Consider the following 15226-nt stretch of genomic DNA (forward strand, 5'->3'; position numbering starts at 1 on the left):
AAACGAATATCTGTGTCTCCACACTCTCTTGTCTGTAAAATTCTGCTTAACTGGTGGGTAGCTGGCTGCTTTTCACCTGAACATGGATGAAGAAGATTTAGGCATCTTTATGAAGAAGTTTTCTTGTTCCCTTGCATTCAATATTTTGTTCTTCTGTAACTCTGTCAGGTCATCTTCCATTTCCAGAGTCCCAATTAATGTTCCTTCCCAGCACAAGTAGTGCGTTAGGATTGGCCTCAAATTCTACCAGCAGTATGAAAGGAAACACATACACCCTCCAAATACTGGACCTCCCTCTCAGGGTGTGATATCTGTTTTAGGTCTTCAGTCTGCTAACACCCATTAGGAAGCTTTAGTTCTTCAGTTGCAGCATTATTATAACATTCAATAGCTGTTTGTGTGAATAATTGATTTTTATTTTGTTTTGTTTTGATTAGGTGGCTAAACTGAAAAAAATCCAATACTTGTTTTGGGCCAAACTAAATATTTCATTCAATGCAAAACTAAACTTTTTGTTTTGTTTTAAAGTGTTTTGATCCAGTTTTGTTTTTAAAATATAGCTGCATTTTGAAACATAAAGTTTTAAATGGGGGGAGGTGGATTTTTTGGATGAAACTACTTGACTCAAATTCACAGATAGTTTTGGTCAACCCAAAACTTAGTTTTTTCACCAAAAATGATGTCAGAATTTTTTTCCCCAGCTCTGTTAGACAAGGCAACCACACTGTGTTCAGTTGGTTCCCTGTAGCCTCCACCTAGATGCCTCCACCCAAGGGTAACACAGATGCAGAGGTGCATCCTTTCAAAACATTATACATAATCCATTTGCTCTCTTGTGTCACAATAGCTTTTTATAGCCAATCTGACTTCCTTTTCTGCTGTGTTTGTAATAGGAGCAATTAGAGCTGATGGGATGATGTTGAATAGTGTATGGAACTGTTACCCTACAAAGAATGAGAACCCTCCAGGCATTAGGGCTGATAATTTTGCATGAAAAGTCCTGCTGTGGAGTTTTTCTCTTTTTGTCTGACAGATAAGCAGCACAGTCAGTGTGACCTAAATTTGGTCTTAAATTTCCTGCCCCAAACTCTTCCATGCTCAAAATGAAAAGAAAGAGGTAATTTCTACCAGGTTTTGTCATGATTAGTGCCATGTTTTCTGTCCAAGGCTGGCCTTTTTTTAATCTTTGGTTGAGGGTTAAGTACTTTCTCAGGTGATGAAAAACTCACCTTAAATGTTTTCCTTGAAGTGTCAAGTAACTAATAGTGATTTTATTCTAACACTTCTGAAAATCCAGATATCAGAGATATTAGATTAACCAAACATACTGACTCATTTTCATCTTTGATTCTACCCAAAAAAAAAAAGGAAGTAGTTACAGGTAGAAAATCCAAATGTTTCCTTCCATGCCAGGGTAATATTTGAAATGAGTAAAAAGAGGTCCATATTTTCATTTGAAAACTGTTCTCTCATTTATTGACCCAGAAAAATGAGTCATGAGAACCACTCTCCCAACAAGAGAAAAACACCGTATTCTGTAGATCAACATTTGTCTAGAACAAGATGTATAAAGCATGATTGAAAAGCCCTGACCAGGAAAGCGGAAGAGAGATGTAAAAAGAACAGAAGCTAAAGGCGGTTATTCTGCTGAGAATTTTGTTTCAGGTATTATCTGAGCCCAGGTGTGAGAGATAAAGATGGATGCATTTTATACTACAGGTTTGTGACGCTGTTGATGCAGAAGAGCAATGAGCTTCCTTGCACAGGTCAGACTTCTGCTGTGGAAGAACTGGACACTCAGGAAAAGGCAAAAGGTAAAAGATAAAACCTTAGTCTTCAGGTTTCTGCTTTAGAACATGCTGAGAATAATACAGTGCAGATAGTCAAATGACTAGCGCATTTATCAACCTGCTAAACCCGTGCAAACCAGAGAGTGAAATTGGCTGTGCTGTGTCTGTAGGCCTGTCCTCAGAGGCTTAGTCCATTTGTTTGCGAGATGCACTTTACAGAGTAAATTTAGAACAGAGGTCATCGTACTGAGTATCTGACAAACAGCATGGCATTCAGTGAAGATAGTTCTGGATACTGAGGTTTTGGTGCTTGGCTGTAAAGATAGGCACCAAAAAATTGACTTGTGCACCCCACAACTTAGAGCAAGTCTGGCTCCAAATCTTAATGTTGCCACTCGTTCACTTATATTTAGATGTGAATCCAACTGCACAAAGTGAAGCTCAAATTTTTTTATTACGTGGTTGAATGATAACAGTAACAGGGTAAGCAGGAATTGGAGAAACATTTTAAATCCTTTCCCATAATAATTTCTCTAGGACAGAGCAACTAATACGTATTACATAAATGCCTTATTTACCTTTGTTCATTTTTTATTTCTTTAAACCAAATTATCTTAGGACTAGTCTACACTGGCACCGCTAAAGTGCTGCAGCAGCAGCGCTTTAACTGGTTTGTGTGGTCATGGCACAGTGCTGGGAGGGAACCACCTCCATGAGAGGCGTAGCTACCAGCACCAGGAGCATAGCTTTATAGCGCTGAAACTTGCTGCACTCAGGGGCGTGTTTTTTCACACCCCGAGCGAGAAAGTTGCAACTCTGTAAATTGCCAGCGTAGACAAGCCTTTACAGCCTGGTTCTCTGAGGTGCTGGAAGCTCTCTGTTTCCACCAGCTTCAAGTCAAAGGAAGCTGAGGGAGTTCAGCCGTTCACAGGATCAGGCCCTATATTTCTAACTAAAGATAGGTTACCATATTTCAAGTTCCCAAATAGAGGATACTACCACGAGGAGGGAGAGGGGAAAGTGGAGCTGGAGGTAGGGTGCTGGAGGGAATATTTGGGGGATGCTGGTGGGTTGTATGTGTCCTAGGAGGGGGTATCGGGGACTGCTTGAGGGGGTATTTTGGGGGGGAGGGGTGCTGTACTAGGGTGTGCATCCTGGGAGCGGGTATTTGGAGGGTGCTGTAGGAAGAACCTGATGGATGCTGGAGGGGGTACCTGTGGCCTCACACTCAAGTTGGGTGGCAGTGTTGTGCTCCCTGTCATGGCAGCTGGGTGGCTGGCACAGGCCCAGGATGCTGTACCAGCCCGTCAGAGTTTCCTTGCGGGCCTCGTCCCCTCCTTAGGGCAGGGAGCCAGGGCAGGCCCTGTCACCCCTCCTGGCTGAGTTCTGAGGCCCCGCAACAGGACAGGCAGTCCAGCATAGAGGCGCTTGGTGGCTCTGCTTATCTGGCAGACTGGCTGGGCCCAGGGCAGGCAGAATGCAGGGGAGGGACCAATCAAGGCATGGAGACTGCTCCTTCTGAGCTGCAATGTTGGGAGCAGAAAAAATCCCAGATATTTCCTCTTATTTCAAAAATCTGCCTAGTTGGAGAACAGAGGATGGGAAAAAAGGGGTCATTTCCAGGAAAACTTGGACGTATGGTAACCCTAACTAAAGACAATATGGCTTAAACAAGAGAAATGAACTATGGTAAGTGAGACATTCCTCTGGCTATCACAGAATCATGGGATGGATTGAAATGGTTCCCTGTGTGTGCCTTTGTCTTTGAGCCCTATAATAAAAACAGACAGTCATCTGCCACCGGATCTTAGTTGAAACTGCTTTAGGCCACCTCTAATGTTGCGTGCAATTTTGCAAACTCAGCTGAGACTTACTGATATGAAATTAGGTTTCAGAGAGCATCTTTTACATTTAAACGAACACCAAATATTTTGTGGTTTAAAAAAATTAATAAAAAAGGCGGCACTGGAAATAGCAGCACCTGCAGGAAATACAGCAGCCATTGTGCCCTCTACAATAGCTCCTTCAAACCTTGAAGTCAATGGAGACTAGATTACCTGTGGTTTTAAGGACTGCAGGATCCAATCCATCAATCTGCTTGTCTCCATGTTAAATCTGCTTGTCCCCTCTCCCATTGCTGCTGTCATGGAGTGTGGGGGAGTCAGGGCCCTGCACCCCCCTCCTTCTGCAATTCACTGTGACTCTCAGCTAGCCAGTAAAATAGAAGGTTTATTAGACAACAGGAACCCAGTCCAAATCAAAGCTCACAGGTACAGACAACAGGACCCCCTCAGTCAGGTCCATCTGGGAGGCAGGGAGCTTACATCCAAGCCCGGGGGCTCCCTCAGTTTTCCCAGTCACCTCCCAACTGAAACCCCCTCCAGCACTCTCACCCACCCTCCCCCCGGCTCCTCCTCCAGCCTTTGTCCAGTTTGTTGGAGGGGACGGAGGTTCTGAGGGGGCGGTCAGGGGATGGGGAATGAGGGGGTTGGGTAGGCGTGAGAGTTCCAGGGGTCTTTCGGGGTGGTGGTGGATGGGGTCGGGGCCGTCAGGGGACAGGGAGCGGGGCAAGTTGGGTAGGGGGTGAGGTCCTGGGGGACAGTTAGGGTGGGGTATCTCAGGAGGGGGTGGTCAGGGAAAATGGAGTGCAGGGGTTGATGGGTTACAGGTTTTGAGGGGGGCAGTCGGGGGCAGGACGTGGGTTGGGGTCAGATGAGGGAAAGGAGACAGACACGTGGGCCATGTACTTACTGCGTGGTTCCCTATTGGGTCTTTGGCAGTGGGGGGGGGAGGGTCTTCACTCACTCCGGGTGAAGGACCTGCCGCCGAAATGCTGCCGAAAACTCGGAGCGAGTGAAGCCCCCACCCCGCCGCCATCGAAGTGCCACCGAGGACCCAGTAGGGAACTGGTTATTAGGATTTTGGGAGCTCATCACTGGGCCCAGGTAAGATACTTCAGTCATCCACACCTTGCACTTCTTAGCTTTTATGGTCAGCCCAGCCTCCTGGAGTTGTTCCAGCACCTGTTTAACCTGGGACACGTGGTCCTCTAGGTCTGGCTAAAGATTCAGATGTCAGCAATATACGCAAAACCCTCCATCAGTAGCTGATCCACCAGGCGCTGGAAGGTGCCCCCTTGAAGCCGAAAGGCAGGTTTAGGATCTTATAGAGTCCCAGAGGGGTGATAAAGGCCGATTTCAGCCTGGTATCTGCATCCAGTGGCACTTGCCAGTAGCCCTTTGTAAGATCCATAGTGGTAAAGTAACGAGCTCCTCCCAATTTGTCTAGGAGCTCGTCAGGTCAGGGCATGGGGTAGGTATCAGATACAGTGATGGCACTGAGTTTCCAATAGTCCACACAGAACCAGATCGACCCATCCTTTTTGGGTCACAGGCGAGGCCCAGGGGCTGGAAGATGGCTGGATCACCCTCAAAGCCAGCATGTTACTGACCTCTCTTTCCAGGTCCTGAGCAGTTTTCCCTGTGACTCAAAAGGGGGATCATCTTCTAGGAGGATGTGCTCCTGTCTCCACCCAGTGGACAGTCAGATTAGTGAGTCCAGGCTGGTTGGAAAACAGCTCTTGGTACAGATGCAGCATCTTTCTGATCTCCACTTTTTGGGCCAGGGTTAACTTATCAGAGAAGGGAATTGTTTCTAGAGGGAGCCAGCTCCTGCCTCAGAGAATAGGAAAGGCTCATCTCCCTTCTCCTCCCACTGTCCACACATGGCCAACACCACATTCCCCCCGTCATAATATGGCTTCATCATATTCACATGGTACACTTGGTGGTGGTGCGCCCAGTTAGGCAGCTCCACCACATAATTTACCTCATTTAGTTGCTTGACAACCTTGAAAGGGCCTTGCCAGGTGGTCTGTAGTATTTTTTCTCACGGGGATAAGCACCATCACCTGGTCTCTGGTGGTGTAGGTGCGGGCCCGCGCTGTGCAGTCATACCAGACCTCTACTTCCTCTGGGCTCTGGCCAGATTCACCTTGGCCAGGCCCATGAGCTCCGCATGTCTTTCTCGGAAGGTCAAGACATATTCTGCCAGTGACTCACCATCAGCAGTGGCCTTCCCCTCCCATTAGTCTCTCATCAGGTCCAGGGGCTCCCTTACCCTCCTTCCATATAACAGTTCGAAAGGCAAAAACCCAGTAGACTCCTGGGGCACTTCCCTGTACATGAACAGCAGGTGAGGTAAGTACTTGTCCCAGTCCTGTGGGTGCTGGTTCATAAAGGTTTTCAGCATAGTTTTAGTGTTCCATTGAACCTCTCCACCACCCCATTGGACTGGGGGGTGATATGCTGAGGCCCAGCTGTGTCGGACCCTACATTTCTCCCACAAGCACCGGAGCAGGGCTGACATGAAGTTGGATCCTTGGTCTGTCAAGACTTCCTTGGGGAACTCCATTCTGCTGAAAATGGTCAGCAGTGCATCTGCCATGGTGTCTGCTTCAATGGAAGATAAGGGCACTGCCTTGGGGTAGCAGGTAGCAAAATCTATCACCACCAGAATGTATTTCTTTCCTGACTAGGTCGTCTTGCTGAGAGGCCCCACTATGTCCATAGCCACCTTCTGGAAAGGATCCTCTATGATGGGCAAAGGTCTCAAAGCCGCTTTCCCCTTGTCTCGGGCTTTCCCCGCCCTCTAACAGGTATCACAGGATCGGCAATATTGTTGAACAGTAGTAAAGACTCCAGGCTAGTAAAAGTTCTATAGCAGCCTCTGCCTGTTTGCTGGATTCTCTGGCGCCCTGAGAGAGGGATGTCATGGGCCAGGTACAGTAGCTTACAGCAATACTTCTGAGGGACCACAGATGCCTGCAGATTCCCTATGACTCCACTTCCCTTGGGGGAGCCCATTCTCAGTACAGGAATCCCTTCTCCCACAGAAACCTCTCCTGGCAGCCTCTCCCCATGGTCTGTGCTGCACTGAGGTCGGCCAGGTCCCTTAGCTTCCACAAGGAGGTATCTTTCTGCAACTCAGCCTGGAACTCGGCGGCTGGGGAGGGGATATGGACCTGCTCCTTTTCAATGGCTGGGTCTGAAGCCACCGTCCCCCTGAGCTTTGTCCCTGGGCACTCCTCCCCCACCAGGATAGGGTCCTGTGCTTCCAGTGAGGTACCCTCCCCAAGGTCAGGGCATAGTGCCCCTCACCGGCTCTGGCTACAGGTCATGACCAGGGTGTTCTGGGGGTTGCTTGGACAATCCTCTAGGTCCCCCCAATCAACACCTCAGTGCTTTCCCACATCCTTGGGGCCCTCCTTGGACCCCTATTTCAGATATAACCTCTCCACGTGCATCTTGAATGGGGTCCTGCCCACCCCATCAAGGTCAGATAGGTGTTGGGCACCACCCGATCTGGGGCCACCACCTTGGGCTGGGCCAGTGTCACCTCAGCACCCGTGTCCCATTATCCATTGACCTGTCTCCCATCCACCTCCAGGGGAACAAGGCACTCACTCTGCAGGGACAGCCCTGTGCTCACCCTGTAAACTGAGAACCTTGAGTCCAGAGCATCCAGCCCCCCCGAGGAGCTGGTCTGGGAAACTCCTCCCTCCTGAGCAGTTGGTAGGTTGCCAGCCCCCCTTACCTGGGAAGCCTGCCCCTCCTCCGGCTGTGTCTCCACCCAGTTAACCTGGTGTGGGTTCGGTCTGCTCAGTCTGTCCTTGAACCTGGGGCACTGGGTCTGAATGTGGCCTCTCTGGCCACAGTAATAGCAGCTCCTGTCCCGTTGGTCCCCTCGAACAGGTCAATTGGTCCTGAGGCTGAATATTTCCCTTGAGGGCAGTTCTCCATACTTCCCTTTTGGGAAGTCCCAGGGTGACTGACTCTCTCTGCATCGTGACAGGTCTGTTCCTTTGGGACTCCTCCCTGCCACCCCCTGACTGGCTGTTCACAAACTCGTCAGCCAGCTGCTCTACACGTCGTGGCTCCTCTGGCTTTTTGTCCACCAACCATAGCCTCAGGTTGGATAGGCAATGTTCATATAGTTGCTCCAGTACAATCAGGTTAAGCACATCCTCCTTAGTCTGGGCCCCACCTGCTCACCTGTGGGCATATCCCTGCATTCAGAGGGCTAATTCTAGATATGTGACTTCAGGGGTTTTATGCTGGCTTCGGAATCTTTTCTGGTATGATTTGGGAGTCAACCCAATACATGTGTAGCAGGGCCTTTTTGAACAGTTCATAGTCCCCTGCCTCCACCCCCTTCCATTCTGCTGTACATCCCCATGACTTTGGGGTCCAGTAAGGGGGTAAGAAACCGGAGCCTGTCTGCTGGGTCAACCTGATGCAGCTCGCAGGCCTTCTTGAAGGCAATCAAGAAGTCATCTATGTCCTCCCCTTCCTTACTCTGGGACAGGATGTACTTATCAAAGCTCCATGCAGTCCTGGGTCCTCCCTCACTCACCGCAGCCAGGGGCTCGCTGGTCTTCAGCCTTGCCAACTCCAGCTCATGCTGTCTCTGCTTCTCTTTCTCCATCAGTTCTTGCTGCCTCAGTTCCAGCTCTTTCCATTTTATCTCCCTCTCCCTCTCCCTTTCCAGACTTCTTAGCTCCAGAGATGAGGAGCTCTGATGGGAGGATCCCCTGCTGGCTGCAGGGGTCACAGTGCCCTTGGTATTTGCTGGGCTCCTCCCAGCCCCTCCTCTAGCCATAGGTAGGAGGGGTCCTGGGTGCCCTCGGCAGCCATCTGACCACTCCCAGCTGGGACCGACACTGACGCCTGCCTTGCATCTGTCAGGCCGTTTCCCTCAGAGACAGGGACTGGCTCCTCAAAGCGATCTTCTTCCTCCAGCTGGGCAATCAGCTGTTCTTTGGTGAGCTTCCCAATGTGCAGCCCGTTCTGCTTGCACAGCTTGACCAGGTCCCTCTTAAGGCGATGGTTATACATCTTTCCGTTGGCCACTCAGAGGCCTGGGTGCTCTCAGCTCCCCATGGTTTCCAGGAGGAACCTCTAGTGTGCCAGCCCTTCTCCAGGTCACCACCTCTCTCCCAGGGTCAAGCCACAGACTCCTCCACCCCTGAGCCTGCTCACCTCAGTTCCCAGTGAGACTCCGTTACTGCAACAGTCCTTTTGCTGGTTACACACTCCCAAGGGCTAAGTGCAGCTCCTCCGCCCTGCCAAAACCGCTCATCTCTGAATCTTCAGCACACCTGGTCCTCATCATTCACCCTTTGTTTTAGTGCTCCCCAGTCACTTACTGCAGGAAGCACTGTCCACAGGGTGCAGGGTGGGGGAGTCAGGGCCCTGCATCCCCCACTTCCTGCGATTCACCGTGACTCTGTCAGCTAGTAAAACAGAAGGTTTATTAGACAACAGGAACACTGTCCAAATCAAAGCTCATAGATACAGACAACAGGACCCCCTCAGTCAGGTCCATCTGGGGAGCAGGGAGCTTACACCCAAGCCCAGGGGATCCCTGTTTTCCCCGTCACCTCCCAACTGAAACCCCCTCCAGCAGTCTCACCCACCCTCCCCCCGGCTCCTCCTCCAGCCTTTGTCCAGTTTCCCAGACAAAAGTGTCACCTGGCCCCAGCCCCCTTCCTGGGCTTAGGTTACATGTTCAGGTATCATCCCTCAAGTGAAGTCACACCCTGATAGCCCCATCACCAATGCAGACAGTCCCAGTAAAACTCCCACACAACATTCCCAGATCAGTCCACCCCACTTCCTACTCCATCACAGCTGCCCAGTACGTTGCTCCTGCAATCCGCCTCACCAACAGAACTTGGTTATCTATTCTACTCTGTGTTGCCAGCACTCGTGATTTTATTGCAAGTCTCACAATATCAGACATTGTTTCTTAAAGACCCAGCTTTTGGAATTGTATGAATTCCTCAAAATCTCCGCTTTTAATTTTTTTTTTAAGTAAATTTCTAGCAGTAGTGGTTGTGGAGAAAATCTTGAAATCATGCTCCCTGAAGGCTCAAAAACCCAAAGGCAAATACAAAGAATGCCAACTGCAATTTTCAAAAACAATACATTTTTTTAAAGCCAATTTCCTGATATTTTGGGGGATAACTAGTGATTTTTGAACATTTGGGGTTGGCAATCCTCTCTACTGTATTATGACATTTCTAGTTTAATTTAACAATCTGATGAAGGTACGCATTGGAGATTTCCTTCTGTGTAGCTGGTTCTCACTGTTCTCTGCATAGCTAAGATGCCTTTTGTGACTAAAATCCAGGTAATTTCATGTATCCTGCATGTGCGGACTTCAGTGCAGATGGTGACTCCACTAAGATGGCTGAACCTGAGCTCAGCTCTCAGCTGCTCAGACCAACAGCATATTCCATTGATTACAATTTGTTTATTTTAAAGAAAGCAACTAATTGTGGCAGGAGGTTTTGGTGCTCATTCATTCTGTGCTATAGACTGAGAGCTGAAAGGGCTGCTGCAGTCTGGTTTCTAAGTTTTTGTTTTATTTCAAGTTCTCCTGTCTCTAAAGGTGAATGTTTGGAGAACTTAAAAGAAATTGTTATTTTAAAATACTAATTATTTGATAGAAAATGCTTGTAATAAAATATAACTACTGTCAATGCTTGAAATAATAATTTCATTCAATAAACCTATTTAGATATTTGACCCGTCACTTCAAAATATCTCTGCATTACAAGGCTTCAGAAATTAAAAAAAAAAAGTGAGGAGGAGATTTTTGTGCTGTGTTTTCACATGGAAATCTCAGCAATGTTATGTCAGGTCTTTCCTGATTTTGCATGAGAGCTCTGAGGAGTGTTGAGGATTCTTAGCCTTTAAAGCAGGCTGTTGAATCTGTAACAGAAGTATTTTTGACCCCCATGCTTGTGCTATAAATCAAACAACTGAAAGTTTTAAACATCAGTAAAAATCACTTCCCCCAGCCTCTTCCAGCTTTCATGTGCACGGTGACCACAGTAGCCTAAACCTACTAGTTCTCTAGTTGTCCATAAGAACATTTCAAGAAAAACAAGGTAGTTAAGACCTGAACTTCTAATGTCAGAAACAAGCAGAAAAGATGTTTTTTTGGGGAAAAAAGAATCTATTCTTTTTCCACCCATCGGAAGCAACCATATGAGTGTAAACCCAACTTTTCCCCTTTCACTAGAGAAATGTCATCACAGCAGAAAAAGCTTGGGTGATCAGCATCAAAGTTAGCCTGTACCAGGTATGAGCAGCCACATGGCAGAGCTGTACCCAAGTTAGTGTGTCCTCACTGGTGCCAGGGCTGGATTAACCTTTTGTGGGCCCAGCGCCAAAAATATTTGTGGGCCCCCATAGGACACTACAGCAGGAGTGCAGGAACCTCCCCTGCACCCCCGCTGCTCTGTTCCCCGAGGCCCTGTCCCTGTCTTGCCTCTCCCCCCTAAGGCCCTGTGGCTCACTGCTCTCCCTCCTCTCCATTCCCTGTTGCTGGATCCTCTCCATCTCCCTCCACTGAGGGATTTAAGCAAAGTGAATGTGAAGTCACTGAATGCTTTGCCTTTGTATGTCCATATATTTCCTTTCTGACAACAAGAAAACTTAATCATCACGTGGACCAACTATCCACTTCCAAAAAATGCAGGCATAAACATGCATGAAACGTTTCCCCATAAATGAGCCTAGTTTGGTCCTTCATAATCCCATACAATTTTGACCACTCAGTTCATGGCACTTTCTAAAGCCAGACCTTAATTGCATTTATTATTTAATAATAGTCTTAATCTGATAAATAAGAGCTGTATTTAATTTCCTTGGCGTCCAAAAATCAAAGACTTCTGGACAGGTGGTAAACTCCTCATCAATGGTTCTGAAACTTTTGTGGACCACTTGAAAATTGCCGAGAGTCTCGGCGGATCACTTAATGATCTTTCCAAATGTTGTTTGTACCGTTAGCTAACTATTGCAAAGTGCTTTGGATAAAAGGACTATATAAAAAAACCTTAATGATGATTAACTTTTTTTGTTCTACAAATAAAAGCACACCACTCATATTTTCATATCCGTAGTCTTAGCTTTCAAATACAATGATGTGCCCTCTTTCCCCCGCCGCAGCAGCCCCAAGCTGGGACTGGGAAGGAAGGCGTTTCTCCCCCAGCACAGCAGCCACAGAGCTGAGGCAGGGAAGGACTGCCGTCTCCCCCCGACTGCTGCAGCCCTGGATCTGGGGAAAGTTGTCTCTTTGGCTGCTGCAGCCCTGCATGTCCCAAATTCCCCCCACCTCCTCTTCTCACCCCACTGCCCCCTCCCACCTACCCCTTAATCCCCCCAAGGCCACCAACTCACCTTACATGTGCATCTTCTCCAAGCTCCAGGCATCTAATTAGTGGAGCCATGCCTGTGTGGCTCCACTAATTAGGTGGGTGGCCCTTCATTCTTTTGTGTGCAGCCATCTAGGCATGCACCTTAGAGGGAACTATCCACGGACCACCTGAATGGAGCTTGCGGATCACTGGTGGTTCGCGTGCCACAGTTTGAGATCCTCTGCTCTACATAATAGTAAAATTATAAAACAAAGCTACATATTGTATATATACCAGAGCAGGATTAGAATTAAAATCCTTGAGATTTCAGTGTCTGCACAGAGGATAAAATGCACAACTTTCAGTAACAAAAATTAAAAAGTCATGTCTAATGCTCTTCTCACTGCACTGAAGAGGGTGGGATTTTTTTTGCCTTCATCTATCATTACCCTTAATTTCTGGGGGGGAGCCCAGGGATGGGCTGGCAGGGGGCTACAGCTTGGGAGTGAGGGCCACCAGCAGGGCTGGGCAGGGGATCCCAGGGTTGGAATACCAGGGGGCTGTGGGTTGGGAATCAGAGGCACCATCAGGGCTGTGCTAGTAGGGGGCTGCCCAGATCAGTCCCTGGCGTGAGGCAGAGGCTGGGGGGCAAGCACAGTGGGGCGGGGGGACAGACAGGATCCCCCCCAGGGCAGCGTGGAGCCAGCACCTACCTTTGCCAGAGCCAGGTCATGGGAAGCCAGTTCTTTCTCTCTCTCTTGACTGAGGATACTCCTGCAACCTGACTTTTACTGTCCAGTCAGCAGTGCTGACCCAACGCTGCCAGGTCCTCTTTTTGATGGGACTTTCTGATTGAAAACCAGACACTTAGCAACAGAGGTGTCCCAGTGGGGGGCACCCCTTTTAAAGGTGGAATGGCTAAGCCTTAAGGGTGAGCAGCGGGGAAGGGCTTTAAGGGGTGGAGAGGAGCGAGTGGGGAGGGGGAGGGGACGGAGAGGAGCAGGAGACGGGGGGAAAGAGGTGAGGAGGGGCCAGGGGGCGGAAAGGAGCAAGCAGCCAGTGTGGGGGAGGGACCAGAGGGTAGAGAGAAGTAAGCAGAGGCCGGGGAAGGGGGCAGAGAGGACAGAGTGGTGGGGGGAGGAAAAGAGGGGCCAGGGAGCGGAGAGAAGTGAGCAGCCGGCGGGCATGGGGGGAAAAGAGGAGCCAGCTGTTGGTGGGGGAGAGGGGCTGGAGGCGGAGAGAAGCAAGCAAGGGTAATGAGGCAGAGAGGAGTGAGCGGTGGATGGGGCCTCAGGGTGGAGCACAAATAGAGCAGGAGGGCGGGGCCACAGACCAGGTGCTGGGCCCCTTTCTGAGCGTGGGCCTGGCGCAATGGCAAACCTGATACTGAGTGGTGGTGCACTCCTCTGTGTGAGGCACTAGAACTTCTGAGGGCGTTTAGCCCCTGGCTCTGTATGGTGCAGTAAGATGAGCCACTCAGATTCTTTCCCAGTGAATTGTGGGAGAATCTTTCCTTCTGAGCACACACAGGGAATTGTGGGAAGGCATTAGAGTATTGTCAGCGCTCAAGTGACATTTTAGCTGGGTTATCAAGTTGAGTGAAAGCAGAATGTGGTTTTAGCCTAGTGCATGAGAGGAGCCAGCTAGCCTGAGTTGAGACTGAGATTCTTGTATGTAAACAGGAGGAGATTAGAGGCAACAACATCCAAGTAAGAACCATGGAGAACTCTGGTGCTGAAGATATACCCTAGGAGCCAGTTTGATTTTTTCTTCCACTAAAATCACTGATGATAGGCCCTGTCTAGTCATTCTAACAAATGAACTGAAGTGGATGTTACTTTTTAGGGAAAATCCAGGCCCTGGGGCTGGATGAGCTGCTGGGAGGGGCAGAGAGGCATCATCCCCAGCTGCACAGCTGCTCCTTACTCCAGGCCAGAGAGGTGGGAAACCAGGAGGATCTGCATGGTGGCAGGTTTCCCAGTTCCTTGGTCTAGCAGTGCTCCTCCCCCCACCCTCTGTCTGGCTTTTAGAAGCACTAAACCGTGTTTTTTTAACTCAAGATTAAATATGTTAAATAGGACGTGCTTGCTTGGCAAAAAATTCTCTGTCCTTCAGCCATAAACCTAGGATGAGCTTAATTAAAGCTAATAGACAAAGTTACAATGGAAAAGACAGGGAAGCTCCAAACTACTCCAAAACTCCAAAAACTCTGTTTTTAATTATACTGCGGAATTTCTTTCTGCTAGATCCCCTGTCACCATTTAGCCTGAAGAGGGCCATGGGCACGTGATGCATTCTGCAGATTGCTGTACATATCTGGGGAGAATTTCCTGTGTGCAAACTAACTACTTGGGATTTGGAAAGAGTCTGTTGTGGCTGTTACAGGAAACGTAAGGCAAGGTGGATAGGCACAGAATAACACAGCAAGCCCTCCCAGCCCAAATACAGCACAGACAACAATAACAATAAAGGGCCAGAGAAGTGGGGAATGTGTGGTAGTTGCTATATGCTATAGCTATCATAGAAAGATATCAAAAGGAAAAAAGTTAATAGTTTTAACTAGTCATGCAAGCATCTGAAGGGAAAATATATTCTATGGGGGTACAACTGCTAACTCAACAGAAGGAGTTGGTTGCAGGTGTGCTCCATGAACCTTGTCCGTTTTCATCCCTATAATTTCTTGTGGGCCCAGAAGCTGTTAATCCCATTTCACAAAAAGCTCAGGGACGGTTGCTATTCTTTCTCTTCTCCAACCTCCCCCACCCAGCCCAGCAGTCCTACGTCACTGTCTGACTAGCTGCTCTTCTCAATAACTGTCTAGAATTATTATGTTTTGCTATTGTTTTAGTCATCTATTCTTAGCTGTTTAGCACCTGCTGCCTCCTCTTTTTTTCACTTTAGCTCTTTAATCAGCCTTGGTTTTTAAACATTCTTCCAGTGGAGGGAGAGGAGCACTGAGTTCATGATGATGTTCAGTAGAGCTCTGTTTCTTTGGTAAATTACTGGATTAATGATGTCACATTTCTTTTGTATACACTTTTTTTCCCCCCAGCTTCGTTTTCTGGTGGAGCTTGCATGGCCTTTGTCTTTATTTCTTGTCCTTGTCTGGCTGAGGAAGGCTAACCCAGTCTATCGCCAACATGAATGTAAGAATATATATTATAAAAGTAAAACATAATAATAATTAATAACTTTGTATTGCAATAATGTCTAGATGCCCCAGTCAGGA

At 48.4% G+C, this 15226-nt stretch overlaps 1 protein-coding gene across 1 annotated transcript in view; it reads left to right on the forward strand.

Moving 5' to 3' along the window:
• ABCA4 (ATP binding cassette subfamily A member 4) overlaps positions 1–15226 on the forward strand; it is a 134251-nt gene that overhangs the window by 9453 nt on the left and 109572 nt on the right. Inside the window, exons 2-3 of the mRNA XM_030573245.1 lie at positions 1720–1814; positions 15050–15143. Coding sequence (XP_030429105.1) covers positions 1749–1814; positions 15050–15143 — 160 coding nt within the window. The 5' untranslated portion in view covers positions 1720–1748. The remainder of the gene's footprint in view (positions 1–1719; positions 1815–15049; positions 15144–15226) is intronic.

This window comes from Gopherus evgoodei, chromosome 8 (genome assembly GCF_007399415.2).
Source record: "Gopherus evgoodei ecotype Sinaloan lineage chromosome 8, rGopEvg1_v1.p, whole genome shotgun sequence".
NCBI classification, from domain to species: domain Eukaryota; kingdom Metazoa; phylum Chordata; order Testudines; family Testudinidae; genus Gopherus; species Gopherus evgoodei.